Below are 27,759 nucleotides of genomic sequence, written 5' to 3' on the forward strand. Positions count from 1 at the left end.
CAAACAGATGAATGTATAAATTATTTATTTTGGCCTTTCATTATTAAACTTTTTTTTTCTGCATTTTATCTACTGATCCATTCATTTTAACGTTTGAGGAATAGTTCTTAAAAGTTAGGTACCGAATAGGGTTTTCACTTATTGCCACCTTTTTTTCTTGAATTTTCCCTCAGTTTCACCAACCATCTTCATTTTTCAAGAGTTTGTTATTTTCATTTAGTAAAACTTATCACACTCATTTTTGTGAAAATTAATTGTAAAAAAACTTCTCTTTTCTTTTTTATACTTTAACAGTTTTTTCAAATAAATTCATTATTTTCTTAATAATCTAAAATATTTTGGAAAAAGCTTTCAAAATCATAATAATTAATGTCAGAATCGTAGTTGCCCTTTTTTCGTTTACAAGGAATGCAAACTTCTTTAATTTATTACTTCTTGTCCTTCAAGTAGTCACACTTATACTCGAACAGGTAAAGGGAACCACAGCAAAACATAAGCCATATTGTATAAAGTCTCCATCAACCGGAGCAGCTAATTTTTTAATCAAATAGTGAGATCCACAAAATATAATGAAATTTTCAAACAATTAACTGGAGAAACTTTATCCTCTTTATTTAAAGATGCAATCACTTACTATTAAATATGAAACATGTTTACGTTAAACCTGAAATAAAACCAGTTTTATAAAAAAAAGATTTGTTTGGTTAAAACAAAGCTTATTAAGTTTGTTGACGAGCTTCAGGAACTAAAATTTTTAAGCTATTCTTTAAAAATAATTAAAACGTTTTGCATATCATTTTTCCCAGAGTAAAATTTATGTCATAATACATCAATATAAAATTTTCTCTTTTTATCAATCATTAATTGAAATGCTTTTGTTAAACTATTATTAAAGATTTCCTTTATTTGTTATCTTGTCAGTAAATATAAGTTATTATACATAAGAGAGCAAGGCTGGTCAGGAATAAAAAAAAATTTTAAAACACGTTTTTAATCAAATTCAAAAAAAAGGATTACCCAGTAAACATAAACAGAGGATAATTTTGTTTTTAACAAAATAATATATATAACGTTGTCTATTTTTGCAAGACCACAATGAAAAGCATGGTTCAGTTCCAATTTGCACTGTAACTTTAGTTCATCCAAAGAGATTGACTAGATATTGTATATTGAAGCTATAATTTCAATTTGCATCAAAATCTTTGTCATATTTAAAAATTTATGTAGATATTGCATATGAAAGTGCGCCCCATGTTTTTCATTGTGGTCTTGTGAAAAAAAAACAACTTTATACATATTATTTTGTTAAAAACAAAATTATCTTTCAATTACGTTTAAGGGGTAGTCCATTTTTTTAGATTTGTTTAAAAGCGTGTTTTAAAAGAATTATTAGTACAATGTTTAAATATTTACAGGAGTTTCCAATATCTCGTACAAGGGTGTTCAAAATGTTATGTTGGTTGATGGACAACATCGATCCCAAAAAGCTACTGCAAATGTGTACTACTCTCCATTTTCTGTGCATGTGTACTATCCGTTAACCATGAAACAAAAGTCATCTAAAGAAAAGCATGTAAAAAGTAGTAATTTCTAGATAAAACACACTTTTACACAGTATTCAAAACAAAAATTTATTCAATGAAATTTATACTTAATGTATAAAAAATTATACAACCTAATAATAACAACTAATAATAAGTAATATGAACCTAATAATAATAACAACAAGCTGTTTTAATTACAAAAATTACGGCCTTTGTAAATAAATTAATTGTTTTACAATTACTGCTAAATTTCAATTTGCCTGTCTTTGAACTTTACCCAGATTCCACCATCAACTACTGGGAATACTGAAATTTTAAACATCTTTAATGGTAATTTTGTTTTCTCACTTAACTCTACTGTATAATGTGACAATAAAGAAGCCAAAATTATCTTCATTTCTAACATTGCCAATCTCATTGCTGTGAACAAAAAATTATATATATATATAAAAAAAAGATAATCATTGTTAACATGCAAGATAATAAAAACAAATATTTACATTTATGCATTATGTAATAAGTCCATTTTTATTCATTTAAGACATAGATATTATCTTTAATCATAAATCTTAAATATATGGAAGTATAACTTTCTTTATACAACAAAATTGTATAATATAATTAAGGTCAAAAATGCTGTTAAACTTACCATAAAATTTGGTAAAGTTGTACATGTGTAATATATATGTATATATATATGCAATGTATATACACACAATATACATATAGTACATGTAGCAGTAGTTGTGATTTAAGTAGTGCCAAGGTGGGTAAATGCCCATTATATTTGAATAAAGTCAACACATTCTTATTTTAAAAACTGAGAGTAACAGGTATTTAAAAACAGATTATTGAATGCATCATGGTATGATAGAATGTACATCCATAAAATAAATAGAATTTAACATTTATTATACTCTGACTTCTTTATAACAAGTATCTAGAATCCATGGGTGTTTCCATTTTCTAACATTCCATTTGTAATTTTTTTAAATTTGTTATAGAACATATTGATCATATTACTCATAATTATATTAAATTATTTGAATAAATATTTAATTTAAACTGTAGTTTATCTAAATAAAATACAACAATTAGTTACAATAACTTATTTATTCTATGCAAATTAGTGCATCATATAGAGGGTCTGGAAACATATAGCAATCTAGACTTAATATATATTAATCTAAATTTAATTAATTGCCTACTTCCATAAATCATATTGTATTTACAATAAATATATGATTGATAATATTATAATTGATAAATTCAAGATGTATGACTATAGGAACATAGGTCACTGAATAATACAGATGAGATACATTCTCATATAAGACTTAAAGCTGATAATTAACCTATATCATTATATAATTCACCTATATATCATTATGTTTATATTAAAAACAAACCAGAACTGTATACTGTGAATACAAAAATGTCATTAATACTTTATATCTCATAACAATATCATCAAACTCTTTATTCATTTAAATTGACTGCACATTAATGGCAATTTCCCAAAACCACAGCTTTCAGTATCTCTTCACCACAAGTTAGGTAAGCCTCAATTTAGGCCCTAACTATGTATTATAATAAAAATGTTTAGTTCAGACACAGATATAAGCATTGCTGAATTAAGTGAAACACAATAGATTTAAAATACAGTGATATGCATTTTTTTTTAAATCTGTACTTCAAATAACTTTATCTCAAGGCACCAATTTATTTTAAAACAAATTTTATGTAATTACTTACCGATGCAAATCCTTGGTCCGTGGCCGAATGGAAAGTAAACACCTTTAGGGATTTCTTCCATATTTTTAAAATGATCTGGGTTAAATATTTCTGGATTTGGGAAGTACTGAGGGTCCTTATGAAATCCTAAAACAGGTACATTAAGTAATGTACCTTTCTCTATCACTACGTCAGTTCCAGGTATTTTGTAATCCTTGGTACAGTATCGAGTTATTACACTTAACAGTGGATGTAGACGCAGTGTTTCTATAACAATCAACAACATTTAAAATAAGAAATTACTTTTCACCCGGTTTTTTTTTTTGTTATTTTTTGTGGATTTATACTATATTATTTTGTAATATCCACTAATCTTCATAGTAAATGATTAAATAATTTTGTAAAACTGATACCTGTGTTGGCCTGTATGGTTTACACATGAGATATTCACATCTGTTATTATCTATTTATATCTCATTGTTCTGTTCACAAAAAAATAATGTGCTTGTATAAAATGTTACGTTATTTGAAGTACTGTTTAGGATAGTAATGTGTAGAGTATGTTAAATGTGTGAGTTAACATAATATGCACGTAAGTTAAATGTGCATGAGAGTTCTAAGATTCAAATCCAGTTTAAATTAAAGGCAGTTACTTTTATACAAATTTGAATACGAGATCATTGATGTCGGTGTACTTTGGTGGTCGGGTTTCAATTAACCACACATCTCAGGAATGGTTGACCCGAGACTGTACAAGACTACACTTCATTTACTTACATACATATTATCCTCATTCATCCTCTGAACTAATACCTTACAGTGGTTCCAGAGGGTAAATAGAAAAAGAAGAGGTACCATTACCAACAAACACTCATTACCATCTGTGCAGGCAGATAGTGTTTTAGAAATTTCCCCTACTTCGACAAAAAGTAAAATAAAGTATCGCTATCTATTGTGTATTTTCAATTCTGTGATTATTTTAATTACAACTGATTGAAATACTGTGTGTGCAATTATATCCTCTACCTGACTGAAAGAGATAATAAAAATTAAACAAAAACAGTGCAAATCAGGCCTCTCCCCTCATTGATACATATGTACCATCTTAGTTTTATTTACATTTGGATATTAAATCATTTGCTATCACCAATATGAAGGAATAAGAATAGCAATATTGAAAATATAGTAGGAGACTGCAAACCTACAGAATGAAATTTAAAACTTAAAGAAGTATTAAAAGAAGTTACTTCTTTTTCTGTTTAAAGAAGTGATGTCAAAACATTTGAAGAAAAGTTTTGGAAATAATAAACCTATATGTTTATAAATGATATGGAAAAGTTTACTTTAATAAACAAAGATTATTAACTTTTTTTAAAGTACGATAGCCACTAAATAAATTTCATTATAATCTATTTTAATTTATATTTAGAGTAAACCTACATTTTTTTCATGTGAGTGGTAACAAACATAAACTACAATACATCAACCAAACATTAATATCATGTTCAAAAATTAGTAATAACAACTCTTAAAAATAAATAGAAAAATAAATTCGGTGAATAATTTACTTGTATAAAGTTAGAAAAATGTTATAAGTAATTAGTGTTAATAAATAGTTTAAGAAGATGTTTTATGATCATTATAAGAATTATGTAGATATGTTAAAAAAATAATTATAAAACATATTCATGTTAAATTATCTTAGACATCAAAATTATTGTTTTAATTGTACAGTATTTTTAGGTATCACATTTTTCTAACCTATTGAAACCTTTCTATTCACTATAATAATCCAGATTATTGATAGAACATGCTGAATAAATATGGAAGAATAACTGCAGAGCGTAAGTGTTTATTTTCAAATATTTATGAACATGATTTGATTTGTTTTTGATATTTAATATTACCATAAATAAACTGTTCCAGGTATTTCATCTTTTTCACAGCATCATAATTAAAGTCATGAGATGAAAGAACATCACTAATTTCTTGTTGTACTTTAATCTGTAACTCTGGATTCATGGCCAGTTCAAAAAGAACAAAACTGAGAACAGTAGCTGTTGTTTCACTGCCACCAGATATGAACATGAAAGCCTGTGATGCTATAAAGTCTTCAGTAAATATTTCTGTAAAAATCAAATAAAGATTACTATGCTTACTAACAAAAACACTGCATATAGAAATAGATTTATTAAACTACATAAAACAAGAGAGAGATTAATTTTAAAGAATAAAGTTAAATATGTTACTTTCTTATATTTTATGTTTCCAGAAAAAATAATAAAACCATTTAGTACTTTGTAAATCATTGTTCAATGGTATTAGGAAGGGCATTTTTTTTATAAACATAAGTTTTGTTATTTTTTTTAAATATTTCTATCTGGGCACATTTATAGCACATAGTTATTAAAACTATACTCTTTATAACCACCTTTCATTGGATTATTTCTGGTATGATCATATTAACAAGTTCTTGACCCCATAGGGAAAGACATCCTCCACCACCTTCTCTGTACCTAGCCTTTATGGGCTTTACCAGAGGTCATCTTCAAAACCATGGAATATGACAAATTTCAGTTCGCCTCATCCCAACCCCGTAGCAAAAGACACCCGCCTAGTGACATTCCGGTCGCCACACCATCCATCCCCCCCCCATTCATAGTCCTGTTAGCTAGGAATTTCAGTTCACCTCAGCCAGGATGCCACAAGCAACATTTCCATCAGTGTGCTATTACCTACAGAGAACTCAAACAAAACACATTAGCCAAATCATAAACAAGACTGAATGGACTACACTATAACAACATCGAAGAAACTAAACTACCTACCTGAATAGATATAATTGAGTTCAACACACAAGCAAAACCAAAACACAAACACCGCAACAACACTAACACAAAACAAAACATAACTGAAAACAGAAGAATAACAAAAGTAAAAGTAAGGGCAAAATCCAAGCGGGGCTCTATATCCCCTCAGCAATCCTTTCTTTTACTAAATAGACTAAGAAACACTCCACAGTTACCCATTTGGCCCAGCTTCTCCAGTTTACAAGGAAATCCAACACCGACTCAAGAAGTTCAAATTGATGGTCTCTGTGTGCATCAACTAATACTTTGAGCATTCATAAAGAACAAGGTAAGTATCATCCAATTGTCCACACAGAGGACACATCCCAGAATCAACCAGGCCAATTTCTCCAGTCTGTCCCTGAAAGCACCATGTCTGGAAAGAAACTGTGTCACATATTTATTAGGGTGTACCTAAGAGGCGTCCCGTAAACAATAAGATTTGGAAAGAAATCATGCATATAATGCCCACCTTCTGTCTCATCCCACCTAGCCTGCCACAAGGCATTGCCATGTTGTTCAATATCTTGAATTTTATCTGAAGTCAACTCACCAGACTTCTTAGCAACATAATGCTGTTGCTTCTCAGACGCAATTAAATCTATTAGTTTCATGCATATAATCACCAAGATTTCCTCCTGTGAAATAGTACAGTAACCACCCATTACCATACAATATAAAGCACTGAGCCCTCAATAATATAGCCTGATAGCTTTTATATTTTAGCCTGCCAAAGAAGGCCTTCTCCACCATATGTTGAAGGTGCTTCTTAAATTGCAGTTTCTCATCAAGAAACACCCTGAGGTACTTTTGAACCTGAACATATTTGATAAGCTGGCCTAACTCTGAAAGTCAAGCTTGCCGACTCCAAAAAATCATTTACTTTTAGTCAGTAAAAAGGGTACTTTTTATAGCTCAAAAAAAGAATCAAAAACTAACATTTTATATTTGTGCCTGCTGGGTAGCAGATAGAGTGTAATTAACCTTGATGGTTTATTCCAGAAAGAAATGCTATAATAATTGAATCTACACCAAATTTTCACATTGAGAAAAATCTTGGATGAATTCAGATTTAATTTAGTGGTTCGGAGTTTAATTTAGCATGCTGAATTATACAGCAATTGTCATTACATTTAGGACTATCATTCACCTGAATCAACAATCTAGGGTAAAAATATTGGTTGCTGAACAGTTAAGAATGATGACCATTGTACTTATTGTCTACTGAAGTAGATGCAGCAAAACTGAATTCAGAATATAAAAAAATGTACATATCACACACAATATGAAAATAGTTGACAAAAATTGGTAAAATTTACTAAAACAGGTTTAGTACTTACCGTTCGGTTTTGAACAATCATTACTTAAATTATCCATGTATTTTAACTGTTCAAAGATTTCTTTGTCTTCAGGTTCCTCTGCTTCATGATCATTATTAGATACATTTGTAGACTGATTCTGTAAATTTATTTCTTCCTTTTTCTTCTGATCCAACAAAATTTGTAAAAAATCATTTCTCCGCATGCCAGTTTCTTGGCGTTGTTTTGTAATATCCTTTGTTAACTTTTTGAAAAATTTATCAACATCATCATCCATCAATTTAAATTTTAAAAAATTTCTTACTTTTGGAAATGACATGAAAACAAAAAATTTCAAAAACAAATATATAGATGGTTTAAGAAATTTTGAACTGGTAATAAAAAACTGATTATTCTTTGCTTTCTCTTCATTCAATATGTCTACTTTTAAACCAAATGCAGCATTGGCAATTATTTTGATAATAAGTCTAGAAATAAATCCTTTAGCTTCTACATCATTTTTGTTATCTTTTAAATATAAAACTGCTTCACTGCAACATTCTCTTATCGGTTCAAACATAATTTTAAGTTTACCCGAACTAAATGTCGGCGTTAATTTATGCCTAGCCACTCTCCATTCATCTCCACACAGATTACCAAGATTTGAATTGAATATTTCTACTGACTTTTCTACTTTTGGTCCACGGTCCTCAAAATATGTAAAATCTTTAATTAATATTTGATTTATTAATTCAGGATCACATATCGTAATTACTGGAGTTAGAAATTGTTTAAAACCACCAAATTTTTCTTCTTCTAGTTGTTTATATATACCAAGCACTAAGTCTGACATACTTCTTCTATATAATAATGCATCTAGTATTACACCAAAAGTACTTTTTGAATCTAAACACAGCACCCCTTTCTTCTTCCAGTAGGTATTATTTATTGTAACAAACCAGTATATGCAGTAAAACAAAATTATACCTAAAATAGCAGTTATTATCCATGAAGACAACATTTCTATTAAACAGTTATCTGAAATTAAAAAAAATATTAAAAATTTTAGATCAATTTATTCAGTTAAATTTTATTATATTGAATGAGATAAATTCATATATTTTTACAGGAAGCAATATGTAATAAAAAAGAATCTTTTCATCTGCAACACAGAGTATTATTGGAGATGGTTACATATCAATGCTTCTGTGTTAAAATTGTTAATAAAATTATTTGCTACAACTTATTCACCTTTTTATTTTTATTGTTATATAAATTGGAAATAATTATATTCTGTTTAAATGTAACAGTTATAAATCTAAATAGCTCAAAGAGCAATTTATGAACAATAAAATATTGATCAGTTATAACATGTTGCTTGATAACATCTCGGGCAATGATAACGCCAAAGCATTTTTCACCCAGAAGAAACAAAAAAAAAAAAAACAAAATTGATAGCACCACTGAAGTAGGGTATAAAACAAAAACAGGTAGTATGAAACAGCTGATCTTCTCTGCTGATTATATTTATGAATGCTCTTTCAATTTCTGATTCAACTTCATAATGTAAGTCTAATGTAAAACCACTATAAGCAGTTCAGTAATTATATTCTTCTACTGCTCTGCATGAATTTCATTTTCAGATAAAAACTAATTCTAACAGCTTCATGGCTCACATGACACATTACTTTCCACTGAATTAAAATGAGTGTAATTTATTACTGAGATCTTTTTATGAAGCCATTTAGACAAGAATTATAAAAATAAGTTTTTTAAGTTATTAAAGTGTCTAAAGGATGTTGTAGTGTCTAAAGGATTATTAAAATTACTAATCAATTTAAAACTAAACATGATCTTGACTAATAAAACAGAAATATCTTATTTATATGGATGTAAGATGAATGTAAAATTATACTGCTAGGGGTTTTTTTTTAAAGAAAAATGTTGGAAATGAATCAGACATTCTGATTTAACAATTTTTCTTACTAGTAGAAATTACATATGCATTCATAGCCATAATTTTTCCCATCTCACTCTTACACAGTTTGATCAAACACAGATTGAGTACTTCGTAACCAATCAGTTCAAAATCAACAAAAAAACAATAAATTTCATTTATAAAAACAGATATTTATTGTTTGTTGCTTAGCTGATGTTATCAGCTACTTAGATGTAAATTACTTTCCTTTCACTGGCATGGTGAACCTTGTCAGTTTACAAATCATAGGACTTATGTAGGGCTGGTTAAATTAATAAAGCATTATAATGTAATATATTAGACACACCTTCATTTTTTCTGGATTGTTAATATAAAAATAAATTAAATAAACTCTACTGAATAGTGTAATATGAATACAATACAATAAGTTGGTAGTCCAGACAAATACCTTGGTTTGTTTAAGATTCTGAAGATGCATGCATATCCAATTTAAACATTTGTAAATGAATTATGCAAGAAAGTATTCCCGTACAAAATTACACACAAGATTAGTCCACTATAAAAATTCAACTTGATTTCAAGACCAAAATTTGTTTAAGAAGATCAAATATATTAATTAGTGTTTTCGTTATTGCTAAACTCATTTTCTTGTTTTATATGATATCATTCTCTTATTGATGTTGTTTATTCTCAAAATTATTTAAATATTTACAGTTAAATTGTTTAAAAAAGCTAGCCAGAGATTAAGTTTTTTTCATCGCACTCGATCTAACCGATCATCAAAGTTAATTCATAACGAATGTCATCAGAAGATGAGTGCGATCCATGTACTTAAGTTCGAAATCATTTAGTATGACACGGATTCGAAAATCTTTATTTATTAAATAATTTTCAAAACCATAGATAATTTTTGCGCGAAAATCCAATCGGATGTGATCAAAATTTGCGTAATTATTCGGTCACCGTACGGATTGATATAAAACAATAACAGTGCAGGTATCTTGAATAAAAAAAAAAGCTACAAAACATGTAAAATTTTTGAAGTAATTCTCAATGAGTTAACTCAGCGGTCATCAACCTTTTTCTAATCTCGGAACTCTAAGGAATGTTAAAGTTTTTTATGGAATCCTTCCTTAAAAAAAATATAAATATTCATAAAAATCTGAGAGTAGTAAAACGATATTATCGCCAAAACAATATATTTTTATTATAAATATAAAAACAAACTCTAATATAACAAATCAAGTAAAATTTGAATATCTTGATTCTAATCTTGAACAAAGTAATATTTTATTAATGAGTGCTGACCGGGTTGAGCTGGAACAGTTGAAGACAATGAAATCTGGTGAAATTGGCGTTATTTATATCAGATTTAGGATATATTTAAATCTGAAAACGTTTAACTCGTTAAATCGAAAAATTACGATGTGTTAACACGGTGCGTCACAATTTGTCGTACTGAGTTGCTGAACTGTTCGTTGACAGTAACAGCAGTTAGCTTATCAAGTATAACAACCGTAGTAATAAAATATCTAATCGACTTAAATAAATAAATTTATCGAATTAACTGCACAAATCAAAATTACGGTTATGGTTGGTTCATTTTAAGATTTAGATTAAATGATGTCACAAAGAAACTTGTACACTTCTGTTGTATAGTTGTATATTTCGTAAATATCTACCCGATCAATTTATTTCATATATTTTATTTTACGTATATGTAATATGCTCACTGCTTTAATTTATTAATATTTTCACGATATGACAATATAGCAGAACCTGAATATGCACACATACGTAAATGATAAGGTTAATTTAAACTACTACCAAGAATTTATTAAAAAAATAATTTGACTTACCTCATACGAAAATTGTAATCGTGAAATTTGAAAATTACATCACCAAACCACCGATACAAATTGTGGTTCTGCACAACGTCGTATCCGAAAACACAGTACTTTTCTAAATAGTCAGGACGCACTACTAAACACTTTAGTTATATATAAAATTTTAAGTTTTCCAAGAAAGCATAACACACAAGTCAATGTGCATGGTGGGGATGGATCGGTATACACCAGTGGGAGGATCGCAGTACCGGCCACACTCAACAACGCAAATATGTCTTGTGTGTGCGCGTGCGCGCGTACGCTACAACGCACTGAATGCTCACGGAAACATAATGTGTGACCGTTTGTTTTCCTTTCGTTATTTTTATTTGTTTAATCTACATTTTTTTTTTGTTTAAATTGTTAAAATGTTTATTTTTTTAGTTTTACAATTAAAATTTTTATTACTTTTTGAAATTTAATTTATTCTTTAGAATTTTTATTTATTTATTTATTTTACAGAAAGACATAAGAAATTAGGATAGATAAGGGATTTTTAATAAAGCGACTCGATCCCACATATCATCGGATCTCGCATCAACTGTATCGTCCTTGTTCGATGACTCTAATCCATTGGCGCTCTCGTCACTGCTTTCACTGCCACTATCATTAACGCAAACTGTAAACCATTCGGTTTACATGTCGGCAATTCGGCCTGTTTCATATTAATTTTTTTTTCTATTGTTAGTGCGTGTTCGCAACTTTACTTCCAATATTCCGCTGGTAGTTCAAAGAATTGCTGCTTCACTAGATTTTCTTCGACTAGTTTGCTGTAGACATTCATTATTATACATTTGCTTTGGCTTTTTAGAGATATTTCTCTTTCTAATTTACGATTGCATCTTGGATGAGCCATTAGAAAAATTAAGTATTTAAAAGTTCATTAATGAAATAAAATTAGTTTTGAAAAAACTTTTTATAAAAAAATAACATTAAAAATACCGTTCATAAAATGAGTATTAAAAATTATAGAGTATAAACGCCGGTAACAATGAACGGTGGATCTAATAACTACACGAACGCAAGAAGGCGACTGAATTCCCGCCTAGAACGCATCGCACCATCACCCCTTCCGAGCTATCACTGCCCACACCATTTCATTTGCCACTCCCAAACGAGTTTCTGCGCATTCATGTGTTTACGCTTTCTTAACTTAAAACAGTAGCCGGCCTTCGTAGCGCGAGTGGTAGCGTCTCTGCCATTGATCCGGAGGTCCCGGGTTCGAATCCTGGTCAGGCATGGTATTTTCACACACGCTACAAATCATCCATCTCATTCTCTGAAGCAATACATATAACGGTAGTCCCGAAGGTTAAAAAAAAAAAAAAACTTAGTACAGTAAAACCCACCGGGTTGGTCTAATGATGAACGCGTCTTCCAAAATCAGGTGATTTGGAAGTCGAGATTCCAGAGTTCAAGTCCTAGTAAAGGCAGTTACTTCTATACGGATTTGAATACTAGATCGTAGATACCGGTGTTCTTTGACGGTTGAGTTTCAGTTAACCACACATCTCAGGAACGGTTGAACTGTGACTGTTCAAGACTACACTTCATTTACACTCATACATATCATCCACATTCATCCTGTAAAGTAATACCTGAACAGAAATTCCCGGAGGCTAGACAGAAAAAAACTTAGAACACTAAAAAATACACGGTTTCATGAGATTTTTATTTTCGGAAGAGGTATAAGGTTCTTTGTAAAAGTGTGTACAATGTAACGTTAAAGTAATTTGATTAATATATATTAATTAATTAGACGTTTTAATCTATATTGTAGATTTTATTGTTAAACTTAGTTTAAACAATAATGCTAGTTAAAACAAATGACCTGCTTCAATGGGTACCCTATACGGTCCTTTTAAGTCTAAGCTCGGAACAAAACCGATATATAAATATAAAATATATTGTAAATTATATAAATATAAATGTAATATTATATAAATATAAAATATATTGTTTATATTGTATTTTTTGTCATAAAAAAGGTTTCCTTCATGTTCCGAGCGCCCTTCAGATTTTTACGCCCTTGAAAAATATTCCTTTGCCAATGCCTTGGTAGGGTCCTGCATAACAGAATTATTTGAATTATGACTGAGCATGTGGGATTTCATGACTTTCATGAGTATTTTCACGTAAAATTAAGGTAACATATGTCTTATCTCAATATTATGTACTAGGTGGTTTATTTATTAGAATTTAAATATATATATATATATATATATATATATTAAAATTTTTTAGAAAAACATAATTGCCCACTATAGACATTGCATAAGAATAGGTAAATTATTATTTATTTTTTTTTAAATGAGCATGCCTGATAATAACAATAATAAGCACCAGCATTAGGTAATATTCATATAATACAATATCAGCATTTTAACACCGATTAGATATAAGCTAAAAAATATATATACTTATATTAATTAATTAAAATTAATGAATATTATTTAAATTATTCAAAACTGTGTATAAGTACTTACAACAACAGAGTAACAGTAATGTTTTAATAAATATTTCAACAATATAAAGTTGTTTTAATATGGAGTACTATTTGCAATTTCTACTAATAATGTTCTGATTATAATATAGAATATGCTGTATTTGTGTTTATTGAAATAAATGACTTTAATCGCATCGATTATTATCTGCAGAAGAGTTCTAGGAAAGAATGTGCTTCCATTTAATAACGTTAATTTTTCTTTTATGTTATAAAAATTGACATTTCAGATAAGCACACAAAGTTAAGAAAATATAAACTAACATTAATAAACATATGCATTTCACATGAGTATCCTTAATCGACTAGAGCACTGTTATTCATTTAAGGAAAAACAACAAAAAAAAAAATCAAAAGTTTTACAAATGAAAGCTTTATTGTTTTATAATTAAATAAAAATATTAATTACAGATAAATCAAATTTCCTATGTTCTCTAAACATAATTTTTTATTAAGTGTTTTGTTGGCCGTGTCATTCAAGTTTTCAAGTTCTTCATTATAGAAATAGTATTATTTTCTGTAAAAAAAAAAAATTGAAAAATATAACTTTTTATTTAAATAAATCTTATTTTTAATAGAAAATTGAACTCTAAACATCGTACAAAAAAACTAAGAAAAATTATTGCTGGTAATCGCTTACAAACTTTCTTCACAGTATATGTTATAGCTACTCTTATTGTATACTTGGCTGATGCGTTTAACATATTATTTGCTGTATTAATACATGTATTAAAAATAGTTTCATTGTAACAAATAATAATAATTTTTGTCTGAAAAAAAATTTCAGAATAAGATTAAACAATGTCCAACTTTTTTTTAAATTAAACTTATCACTTAGCTATGATGCAACTGATGCAAATCGATTTGAAACAAGCTTATTTATTTATTTCCATTAACCAAGTTATACTGCATAGAAAACAGACTGACTGAATATTTGGGCTATATTTCTTAATAATTTAATAAAATTTATAATAATAATAATAATAAAATTATTATATTTATAATTAAAAATAATTAATTATTATTAGGTATTATAATTAATAAATTATTATTCTTTTAAAATAATGATCAGTTACTGCAGTGAAAACAATAAAACTAGATATAAAAATAATAAAAGCAACACATAAAACAACAATCAACATACAAAATTTATGTAATAAAATACACTTGAGAAAAATAAATTTTAGAAATATTAATGACATGATTGTTGAAATCGGTTCACGGTTTGAACTTCAAAGTTACCTTTCTGTGAACTTCACCCAGATTCCACCTTCAACATTCAGGAAGATTGAAGTTTTCATCATCTTTAATGGTAATTTTGTTTTCTTGCTTAACTCTACAGTGTAATGTGAAAACAAAGAAGTCAAAATGATCTTCATTTCCAACATTGCTAATCTCATTGCTGTGAACAAAAAAAAAAGTATGTATGTATGAATAAAATACGGTAATGTAAAGAATAAAATAAAAATCTTTTTTTCATTCACGAATAATTTTTTTTTATATATCATAGATTACAAATTTATTGATGCCCTTAAATAATGCATTACATAATCGCACTGATATGGTTGATATCATATTTGTTGTAAAATTTACTAAGGTTTTCTAACATAACTGTAAATAATTATTTTAATAGGGGTAGTGAGAACAAATGACCGGTTAAATATCCTGTTACCCAGATTATCTTTGACTTGTAGTCAACACATTTTTATTTTAAAGGACATGTTATAAAATAATAAATCTAATTTTCACCTTTTTATTTATCTTAAGGAAGCATTAACTTGTTAAAAAATAAGCTTAATTACCGATGCAAATCCTTGGTCCAGAGCCAAACGGGAAGTAAACACCTTTAGGGATTGCTTCCATATTTTCGAAACGATCTGGATTAAATTTTTCTGGATTTGGGAAGTAATGAGGATCCCTATGAAGTCCAACAACAGGAACATTAAGCACCGTCCCTTTATTTATTACTATATCGCTTCCAGGAATTTTGTAATCCTTTGTGCAGTATCGAATTAGTGCTCCTGCTAATGGATGGAGACGCAGTGTTTCTGAAACAAGCCACGGTTAACATCGCTTAAAAGAAACTGTTTAACTATAAGACTGCTTACGAACTAAGTTCTAACTTAATGTATTTACTATGATAAACTTAAAATATACAGCAAATCCATTAATTCAAGCTTCGATAGTTAAGGCTTTCAGTTAATCCTAACTCGTTTGTGCCAGTCGTGTAAAATTTCTAATGACAATTAAGAAGAAAAAATAAACAAAAATACAAAAGCAACTTTTTTTTAGATTATTATTCGCCAATATTATTTATTAAAATTTAGTGTTCCATGATAGATAATGGAGATAAGATAATGAATGCATTGTCTGCTTCTGTGTAAATGTTCTGCTGCTGCATTTGAAATAAAATTACTCTGGAGTAAGAAAAACAAGTAATTTTTACTTAATCCTCTAACTATAATTAAGAGATGAGAGTTAACTGTAACTCTTAGTATATCTGTGTACCAAATTTTGTAATTGCGGTTTGTTGGTCTGATATACATGCTGTCTTGTCAAATTTTGAAATCCTGGTTTCTACTGTATTTTGTGGTAAACAGTTTAGTAGAATAAAATAAAAGCAACTAAAATTATGTTACTTTATTTACATCTGTAGTTAAATAAATAATGACTATATTTCTCTAGTATCGGTCATATAAAACAAATAAGTTTAAATAAATTAATAAAGTAAGATAGCTTTATTTATTACTTCATAAAAAAGCTTAATCTTCTAATTACTATTTTCAGTTAGTATTATTATTATTAATTGTAAATGAATATTATTATATTCAATGACAAATGATATAACTATCGATTCAAGTTAAACATTTAAACACTGGATATACTGCAAATTTTACCACATGTACTGCATTCACATCCTAGGACCCTGTTTCAACTTATTTCATGTTTTGCATAAAATAATTGATGTCTGTATTTAGGAATTATCAGTTCAGTTAAGGTTTAAAGCAGCTAAATAATTGAATGCATTTACAAGTTTTTATGTAAAGTCTTTGAAAATTGCAGTTCTATTTTTTTTTTTCATTTTTAAAAATGTAGTTTGAAATTTACTAATTATATATATATATATATATATATATATATATATATATATATATATATGAATTATTAGAGAGGATTAAAGAAAAAAACTTTTGTAACAAAGTGGGAGAGCACACTAATATCCCTTTGAGTTAGAGACAAACTGCCTGAAAGTTAGGCCTGCACATTTTTCTATAACATTTGGGCCTTTCTAATCAGAGTAATTTACTGGAATGTACCCCAATTAATTTTTTTCTTTGTTACCATAAATAAACTGCTCCATGTATGTCATCTTTTTGACAGCAGCATAATTAAATTCATGAGAAGAAAGAACATCACTAATTTCTTGTTGTACTTTAATCTGTAACTCTGGGTTCATGGCCAGTTCATAAAGAACAAAACTGAGTATTGCTGCTGTTGTTTCACTGCCGCCAGAAATGAATAAGAAAGTCTGTGATGCTATAAATTCTTCAGTAAATATTTCTGTCAAAAAAAAAAAAAACAAATGTAAATGAAAATATAAATGTTATAAAGGTACTGTATACAAAAATAAAGTTAGTCAGCTATAAAATACAAGAGAGTTTTTGTTCATAATTTCTTAAAATATATCAATATATTCTATTTAACTCAATATAATTTTGTTTTTACTTCCAGATTTTTGAAATAAAAGAGGATTATTGTAAAATATGAAGTATGATAATGGAAAAATACAAATATCCAGTTTTCATAGTGCTATGTAACACTTGAGACTATTTGTGAGTGAGGGAGAATGAGTGGTGTGTGTGTGTGTGTGTGTGCATGTGTGTGCGTGTGCGGGCATGCATGTATGTGTGTGTGTGTGTGTGAGCATTTATAATAAAAAAGCCTGATTATTAATAAAACTAATTCTAAATAAATTAATTTGTTATTTCTAAATTAATAAATTCTAAAAAGGGAAACTAATGTTACAGAGGCAAAAATGTTTGTTATTGAATTTTCTAAGTAAACTTTCACATTAGCAACCATACTTTGACATATTTTATAGTCAACAAAATTCTGTTAACTTTACAGAAATTTTTTATATTAATATTTTTATATAATATTTTTTTATATTAATATTTTTTATATAAAAATGGAGGCTTCCATTTTTACTTACTTTAAATTACCCGTGTAACCAGCTTAGTTTATCTTAGCCTTCCATATATCTACAGCCAATGCCAAACAATTTCAGTAATCAATTTTTATCATAATCATAATATTGTAAATATGAATATAGCAATAATTTACCTTGACCGGATGTGAAGTAAAGTTTGTAATAAATATTGCTGCTGGTGAGAAATTATAATGTAGGATAATTATTATTACAGAAAAAAGCAATAATACGTTCATAATTTGTAAACAATGTTTTTCATTTTCTTAACAGAAATTTTTTTTTTAATGAAATGTAGAATCACCATATTTAGAAATTTTTTACTTGTTAGAACTCATTTCATTACAAGGAGAAAATAAAATTTTTTAAATAATAAAATAATACTTATATTTAAAAATATAATAAAACATATCCATAATATTATTTTTAAAAATAACTGCTTACTTACACAGGAAATAAATAAGTAAACGATATAGAAAAACCTAAAAGAATAAATAAATAAGAAATATGATTTTTTTCTTTATATTATTCATAACGGAAATTTGTATTAGAATACATTAGTTACATAACAAATGTAACAAAAGTGACTGTATTCTGTTTTTTACTTTGAAATGCCAATTATTGAGAACCAATCCCTTAATAATTCAGAACTTTCATCGACAAATAAGTGGGATTTTAGTTATTATATAATCTTTAAAATTGAATAAATTATGGATTGTAAAAAAAAAAAAAAATTCCAGCTATAAAAATAAATCCTTTAACTTGCATTGAAGATTTCTTGAGTAATACAGACAGAGTAACCACCTTTTCTATTAGCCATAATATGTGCACCAGAACTCTTTTTCATTTCTGTTGATGTAATAACATCATTACCAGTACCTATATTGAGCAATACTTTATACCTATAATGAATTGTTTGTTATTAATGAAACATAATTCATTTTCATTCAAATTACTGAATACAAAATAATATTTATTATACATGACAACTTTTAATTAAAAAACAATATATCACAGTACAATAGAAATTGATAAAAATTTATTATATTCACCATTTGGTTTTGTGCAGTTGTTACTTAAGCTATCTATACATTTTAACTGATCAAAGAGTTCTTTGTCTTCAGGTTCCTCTGTTTCATGATCAATATAAGACGCATTTGTAATCCCATTGTGTAAGTTTGTTTCTTCCTTTTTTTTCTGATCCAACATGATCTGCAAAAAATCATTTCTTCGGGTACCGGTTTCTTGACGATGTTTTATAATATCTTTGGTCAGGTTTCGAAAAAACGTATTAACATCATCATCCATCAATTTAAGTTTAAAAAAGTTTCTTATATTTGGACACGACACTGAAATGAAAAACTTCAATAATACAGGTAGAGAGGGTTTAAGGAATTTTGAACTGGCAATAAAAAATCCATTATTCTTTGCTACCTCTTCGTCCAATATGTCTACTTTTAAACCAAATGCAACATTGCCAATTATTTTGATAATAAGTCTAGATAAAAATCCTCTTGCTTCTATATCGCCGTTATCTTTTAAATACAATACAGCTTCACTGCAACACTCTTTTATCGGTTCAAACATCATTTTAAGTTTACCTGAAGTAAATGTGGGTGTTAATTTTTGCCTAGCACCTCTCCATTCATCTCCACACAGATTACCAAGACTTGAACTGAATAATTCAACAGATTTTTTTACTGGTGGTCCACGGTCTTCAAAGTATGTAAAATCTTTAATTAATACTTGATTTATTAATTCAGGATCACGTACGACAATTGTTGGAGTCATAAATTGGAAACTGCCGATGAATTTTTCTCCTTCTGCTTGTTTGTACATATCAAGTAAAACATCTGACATATTTCTCTTCAGTAATATAACATCTAACATCATACCGAAAACACCTTTTGAATCTACACTTCGTACACCTTTCTTCTTCCAATAGTCATTATTTATTGTAATAAACCATTTTATGCAATAAATCACAATTATACCTAAAATAGCAGTTATTATCCAAGAAAATTCCATTTTGGTGAAAAAATTATCTGAAAATAAATAAAAAATTATTTTAACTGTTAAAGGTTTTATTAAACATGATAATTGTGACTAATTTAAAATGAAAGTTTGTTTATCCATTATCATAATTATGCAATATTCGTCATTACAACTCTAAATATGAAAACTTTGTAGTTGTTCGATGAATTACATATATGCAAACACACACACACACATCCTTACCTTTATATGAATTATAATTTATAAATATCTGTACAGATTTTTCCATGTAAACATAAACTCAATTGGATAACTTAATAACAATTACGAGCATATTTATAGTTTGTAAATTTCTTTCATATTTATTGTAACTTAAAATAAGCATACTGCTTATTTTGAATAGTTATAAAAACAAATATATAAAGCAGTAACCCCCATTACAGGTAAATATAAAAAGAAAAAAGTTGAAAATATTCTTCTTTTTTTTTGTAAAGACCATGTAACACTGATGTATATAAAGCTCTTATACTAATTTATTAGAACTTTTTATAAATAAATATAACAAAGGTTGCTGTTTTGTTACTACTTATTATCAATCTCTTAGACAGATTTCAGCTGATAAAATGTGCAAAATACAATTTTTTTTACAGAAGAACTCAACTTACTGCGTGTAACTGCTGTTCATGCTATGCTATTGTTTTTACACATCTTTAATAAACGGATGACAATGTTAGTGTAAGCCATATACTACAACTAACAGAGTTTTATTTGTTTAATTTGACTAAGACATAAAAATTCAAACAGTATGTATGATTTGTATTGGAGTTTATCATTAACACTCGGTTCACATACAGTTTAGACTGAATGACTTGTGGTATAATGGAACATAATTTTTTCCATGAACTAGGAAATTTTTTGTTCGTTCAATCAAACAACTGTTTTTCAATTACTAGCAAGATAAAATGTTGAAATTATTACGGTAACTTTAGTAAATATTGTAAACACCTACATGTAAATTTCAAATCATTATCTTTTTGATTTTTTTTTATTATGAAAATATAATAAAAATATTATAAGAATATAATATAATTAATATTTGCTTAAAAAAAATTACTTGAAAAATTATTTTAAGATTTCAATCTTAATCTGCTAGTTTAACCATCTTCTATTCACGCATCATAATCTGCAAAATATTACAAATTATTTTAGTAATTAAAACTTTTTTCGGTACTTATGCAGCTTGTTCCACCCCAAACAAAACTTTAACTGTTATCACGATGCAAAAAATGTGCAAACAATGAAAAATGCTTAACGCACAATAAATTGAAACAGAAATTTAATTTAACCAAATTATATTTGAAAAATATAAAACTTTAATCGCAAGGATATTCCTTGGGGTGGAACAAACTCCATAAGTGCCCTTTTTTCTATCATTAAGAGGATTTATATTAAACAATTATACAGCATATCTTATAGAATCGATTCAGTCATTTGTCTCTTTAGGTGAATAAATATAACTTTTGTCATGAGTTTTTTAACCGGTGAAAAACTCAGGAAAAATTATATTGTTAGCAGACCTTAATATTTCTTTTGAATATTGTACCGCATGTTGAACTATAAATCATGATGAAGATATAAAAATAGAACAGATAACAATGAAAAATAACAGTATACCTTTAATAATTATGTATCATTTACTGTATAAAAATGCCTTTTAAAAGTGACTGCTTTTCAGTTGTCGAATAGACAAGATTCACTGTAAATTATTCTATTCACTCATATTTTAAAAGATGTCCTGATGAGTTGGAGTAATCTGTAAAAATCAATTTTTACAGATTAAAGAATTTAAATATAAATATTAAAAAATTAATTTTAGCGCACAATATAATTTAGCCGTGAAAATTTTTAATATTTATTACTGAGAATACAAATTTACAGGTGATCCTATATATTGTAGTTAGTATGGCAGAATTTCTGCTTTTTGTTCTCTTAAGTTTGCCAGTTTAATATCTTTATTGTCTGCCTTTTGTAAAAAGTACTCTTCGTACAGCCTGTAATTAGAAAAACAAATTTAACATCCTCTCTGATATGTCGGTAGAACTTCTGTAAGAATTGTCACTAAAAGTTATGATTTTATTTATTTATTTTTGTAATGTATACTAAGTCAACGAAAGCCCTTCCATTAGATCATATTTGGTAATTTAATTAAAATTCTGTGACGATCATTTAGTAGTTTTTTCATTACATTCCGAACAAATTTAATATACTAAACCAAACATCTTATTTCTATTTAATTTTCTTATTTCTTATTGATTAGAAATAAGATTTTACTCTATATTACTATTCTATTTACAAAGTAAATTCTATTTAGTTTGTAATAGAATAGTACTTTATATATTTTATTTGCATATTTTAGAATTTACTTTATATATTCTATTTACTTTGTCGTTTTTCATTACTAGTACACTTAGTGGACTATTAATTAAAATTTAAATATAATTATGTTAAATCATGTAACTTTTTTAATTCTTCTGATTGCAGTAGACATGGTACGTTGTAGGTACGGCAAGTAGAAAAATTTCTATGCGATACAGTAGACATGGGCTAGGCTCACATAAATATAATTCCCTTAATAGAAATACCTAGCGCCTTAATTAATGTATCGTATATTAATTGTGTAATACCTAATGTAACATTTGTCTAGTATTTTTGAGAGTTTAGTTTTGCCGTAATCAATTTTGTACTTCTGAGCATTTAATTTCCTATATAATTAAACAAGTAAAATTTTTAATAAGTTGTAAAAAGAAATAAACGCTGTTTATTAAGTTATTTAAAACTACAAACTTCTTAAATCATAAATCGAACAAAAAATTAATAAATACAAAACTTAAAACTTACAAACACGTGCTGGGAATGAGTTCTTATTGTTGATTTTATTATCCTTCAAGAAACTTTATGAACCCGGTAGAGTGAAACAGTCAAACAGTACATTTCACAAACTATATATATATATATATACTACTTATTTGCATGAAAAAACCAATCTAGATCAAATTCGATACCTAGGTGACAGTAATATTACAGTTTATGTAATATTACATAAAACTAAAATTGGTTACTTCACATTTTTTAACATAAATATTCAAACAATGGACTTGTTCACTCTACAAGTTCAGTGTTGATTAGTACAGCTCTCCGACCCACTAGACTGGTTATGAGAGATAACTAAATACGTCATAAACGTTTGAATGAGATGGCGGCTAGCTATTCATTCATTCCTACATAAGTGCAATCTTATTCATTGTAAACACAAATTGTATGAAACACTAAAATCATCATTATAATATTTTTGTTTTAAGTCGGTATATCCTACATAAAATAACATAAACTTAGTCTTCAATAAATCAAAATGGTTTTTTAGGATATAAAGTAGGTCGTTACGCGATTGTTTGACACCGGTAAAAATTATGAAATACGATGTAAGCAACTATTATATTATAAGATAAAAGTTATAACTTAACCGCGAGTTTATATTACGAATTTTATACCTTTTTAAAAACGCAATATTCTTCTACTCCTCGTTTATTAATTTCAGAACCCACTTCTATCAAATAACAAAGCTTTTTGCTTAATTCAACATAATATAAGAACCTAAGAAAAGCCTTATTAGTCTTCCATGAAAATTTTTAATAAATTATCCGATAAAAAAAAATACCGTGTGAACAATTTATGTAAAATTAATTTTAAAAATTTCTTTTAGAAAAAAACAATTACCACAATTTTTGATGAGTTTTGAAGTAATTAAACAGTTTGAATATGAATTTATTGTATTCTCTGTTAATCATTTTAAAAAATTTGGCATTTAAATAGTTTTCGGTTATCTTCTTTAAATAATTAACGTCAATATTATTTTGTAATTTTTTTGTTTTTATATATTGTAGGAACCTCTTTAATAATTCACTTCATTTTTTTTGTTTAATAATTTTATAATACTGCTTTTTTAAGGGAAAATTTAAGTCGATTATCCAGTATCTTTACTTGATAACTTAATTTAAAGGTCGTGATAGGGTTATGTGAGCTCCAGAACTAAATTTTCAGTGCAGTAGAGTATGCTGTTTCCTCTGACTTAAATGATGTTATATAAAACAGTGCTTCGCACCACGAGGCATTGATCAATACACTCCACTGAAAAACATGTACGAAACAATTCTAAGTAAAAAAAAAAAAAATAATAATAAAATAAGAAACTAAAATAAGAATTTTTGAAATTGCAAAAATGCAATGCTGAAATTTTCAAACATAATAAGATTGTGAAAGAGAAAATATTTAGTCTGTAAAATAAGCTAGCTTTAATAAATCAGTAAAATGGATTATGCGATTACGCATAAACAATTTTGTTAATGAGTACAGTTGCAGTTTAAAAGAAAACAATAAAGAACCGATAAAAGAAAAAAATAATTTTGTAGAATCGAAATATAATTTACTAAATACGCATAAAGTTCTTTTAATGTTCCTTCTGTTCAACTTCTTTTTTTTTTTCATTGATTTTATATTTTACGGGGGTGTATTCCTCTTTTCATTTGTTCTAAACTATTAACCGTTACTGTGCTGAATAGAAGTAGTGTACGAAGGGAGTAGTTTATAACAGTTTAATAATTTGTAGCTTTACACTCACTATTTCAATATTTCTTACGGCTAAAATGCGGTCAAAGATTGATGGGACTTACAAATTAGATCAAAACAGAATCCTTACTTCTTTCTTTTTCCTGTTTAGCTTCCAGTCATTACAGTTCAGATAATACTTCAGAGGATGATATGTATGAGTGTAAGTGAAGTGTAGTCTTGTACAGCTTCAGTTCGACCGTTCCTGAGATGTGTGGTTAATTGAAATCCAACCGCCAAAGAACACCGGTATTCACGATCTAGTATTCAAATCCGTGTAAAAATAACCGACTTTACTAGGACTTTAACGCTGGAACTCTCGACTTCCAAATCGGCTGATTTGGGAAGTCGCGTCCACCACTAGACCAACCTGGTGTGTTAGAATCCTTACTTAAACTTTGCGAAGTGCCAACTCCAGAGCTCTTATCTCTTATTATTTGCATTGATTTGTTTTAGATACGGTTTTTCAAGTCTACTGCGTTTAGAAAAAGGCTGTTTTAACGAATTTTATTATGAAAATGCGGGTTGCTATCTGGAAATCGAGCAGAAACCTGAGGTTGAACGCGGCAGAACGAGTCAACAACATAGCGCTTCACTTAAAGGAGGTCGATACTTGAATTTATACTAGACTTACGATTATAGTATGCCTCTAATGTCATGCATAAGCGACGGTTGCTCAGGTTCTTTTCATCCAATGAAATTGTACCTAGAATTTAAAAAGGTTTGGCTTAGTAGTTTATAAATCCTGTGTTTGTGGAGGTACGGTCCAATGTCTGATGTTTGATCGCCTGCCCTTTAGGGAGGGATTATATCATTATTGAATTTAAAGGCCGGTGAAGAAACTGATCTGTTATTACCGATTATTAGTAGAGTGAACCGTAATCTTGTGGAATTGTGGAGTTCTTCGATGAAATTGTTCTGTTCAACTGTGATTGCCAAAGTCGGGAAGTCATCTGCGAACCTGGATGCAGTCATCAAATTAACTTTATATAGCCGACCGTAGTCGTGCACAGATACTAAATAAAGGGAATAAATGATCCCTAATTAGAAGAAGGTTGCACCCAGCCTAGCGGGATGATAAATTTCAACTACGAATTATTTTAATTGTAACTAGTGGTGTTGTTTTATATTATTCTACTAACTATAAGTTACTACTACAGTTGTTAGGTTGACGTGAGTGAGACAGACGTACATGTAGAGAGTGTCACTGGTGACACCCTCTAAATGTACCTGCTGTACGTACAGCAACGGCGGAAAAACTACTCGATAGAATAAATTGAAATTGACCTCAAGTTGGCGCCCCTGACATAGAAGATACCAGCTATTCGAAAAAATTTTCATTACTTATAACCTCTTTTGTTTATTTTAAAATGTCGCTGTCCTTTAGCGTGAAAGAACCGCATCAAATCATGCGCCTAAATTTAGCCGGAGATAATGTTGAAAACTAGCGTTAATTTCATTATTTTCATTATCACTGAATTAATACAAATTTTTCTACAGCCATTTTTCTCTTTAATTATTGAACGACCCTCGTATTTTTGTAACAATGGTTATAAAGTATTAATTTTCATGCAAATAGTTTTGTATAATTGTTTTCTTACAATATGTATAATAAATGTTAAAAAAACCTTTTTTTTATGAAAAAAAAATTTTTTTGGTTCAACAGATTTTTTCGTAAATAAATAATAAATACATTTCTATTTATAGAAATTGATTCTAAGAAAATGTACTTTTTTGTTACAGAAAAATTTTTTTTTTTATGAAAACCTTTTTTTTAAAAATAATTATTATTACAGTAAACAAGAAAGTTCTGGTAATAATGTAGAACTTCTGTAGAAAGAAAAAACTACACGGAATGATATTTACGAGATTCTTGAAAGCTAAATATTTAATAATTTGTTAATATGACCTCCACGCCTACCTGTATTAATGAAAATAGTATCTGAATATTTACTTATTAATTATTTAATAGATTAATTTTGTCTTATGAAAAAAAGTGAATCACGGGTAATATTCTAGCGCTTAAATAAATAAATACAAAGAATGCGCTGTGTTAATTAACGAACAATGTGATGCGCTGTTTTTTTTCCTGAATTTTTATGGGCATCGACTGCTGCTAAGGTCATTAGCCCTCGTCACATTCTTTAAAAGAAATTATTATCTCCATCAGGATCGTCATATGTAAGGGTGTAAAGGGCCCTTACATTTTATTTAAAAGCACAACCAACATAAAAAACAACAAGACAAAACAACACTTACGGGGTGTAAAGGGCCCCGATATTAAAATTTGAGATAAGGTTCTCAAAAGACCATGAAATTAAAATTTCAACTTATCAATACCATTTCTTTCTTTATACATATATAAAACTACCGCTTAGAGATTCTTTTATCACAGCTTTAAACTTTTATTTTATAGACTTTTAAGAAGTCCACTGGCGTGTAAAAATGCAACTATATTTTCTTCATTTCCATTATCCAGATCAGCACTAATATTATTTGTAAGACGGAACCTCTTTCTGAAGTCCTCATATATGGTACACTCTTCTATTAGATGCTTGATTGTCAGTGTTTTATTACAAACACCGCACATTGGTCTCACTTCGCCGGTTAACAAATATAAATTTGTTAATCGCGTGTGACCGATTCTAAGTCTGGTCACCGCTACTTGTTCACGGCGAGTCAACTTAAAGTCGCTTTTCCATTTATAAGGAGAAGTTTTAACTGAGTTTAATTTTGTATTTAAACTCCTCCGTTCAGCATTCCACTTGGTTTTACTATGTTTGTTAGACGGTTTTTAACATCTGCCACTCTTACAGGAAATGCATCCAAATCATCGCAGACTGTTGCCTTTCTGGCAGCTTCGTCTGCGATTTCATTACCTGTAATACCAGCATGCTCCGGAGTCCATACAAATACGCATCGCTGTCCTCGTTGATTTAGAACGTATAAAATGGACAGGATGTTTGCAATTAGGACATCCTTAATGTTCTTGTTCCGAATTGCGACAAGTGCACTTAAAGAATCGGAACATATTAGCACTCTCTCTTCGCAATAGTGTTTAGTGTAGCGAAGAGCTTGCTGAATTGCAGTGAGTTCTGCCGTGTAGACACTGGCCACATCTGGCAGTTTCCAAAAGTGGGCT

General features: G+C 28.4%; 2 protein-coding genes across 2 annotated transcripts in view; both read right to left on the reverse strand.

Moving 5' to 3' along the window:
• LOC142320079 (uncharacterized) overlaps window positions 1-12,271 on the reverse strand; it is a 138,075-nt gene extending 125,804 nt beyond the window's left edge. The window contains exon 1 of the mRNA XM_075357753.1: window positions 11,224-12,271. The gene's annotated coding sequence lies outside the window, so the exon portion shown is untranslated. The remainder of the gene's footprint in view (window positions 1-11,223) is intronic.
• Window positions 1,618-23,161, reverse strand: LOC142320081 (uncharacterized). The gene is made up of 11 exons (XM_075357756.1): window positions 22,854-23,161; window positions 21,630-21,768; window positions 19,013-20,005; window positions 17,096-17,314; window positions 15,556-15,801; window positions 14,996-15,155; window positions 9,711-9,721; window positions 7,468-8,463; window positions 5,186-5,404; window positions 3,300-3,545; window positions 1,618-1,964 (listed from the first exon to the last, which is right to left on the reverse strand). Exons 3-11 carry the CDS (start codon window positions 19,986-19,988, stop codon window positions 1,789-1,791), a joined length of 3,249 nt encoding a protein of 1,082 aa, XP_075213871.1. The 5' UTR covers window positions 19,989-20,005; window positions 21,630-21,768; window positions 22,854-23,161; the 3' UTR covers window positions 1,618-1,788.
• Between the last annotated feature and the right edge of the window lie 4,598 nt (window positions 23,162-27,759).

The sequence above is a fragment of the Lycorma delicatula genome, chromosome 2, assembly GCF_047948215.1.
Source record: "Lycorma delicatula isolate Av1 chromosome 2, ASM4794821v1, whole genome shotgun sequence".
NCBI lineage: Eukaryota > Metazoa > Arthropoda > Insecta > Hemiptera > Fulgoridae > Lycorma > Lycorma delicatula.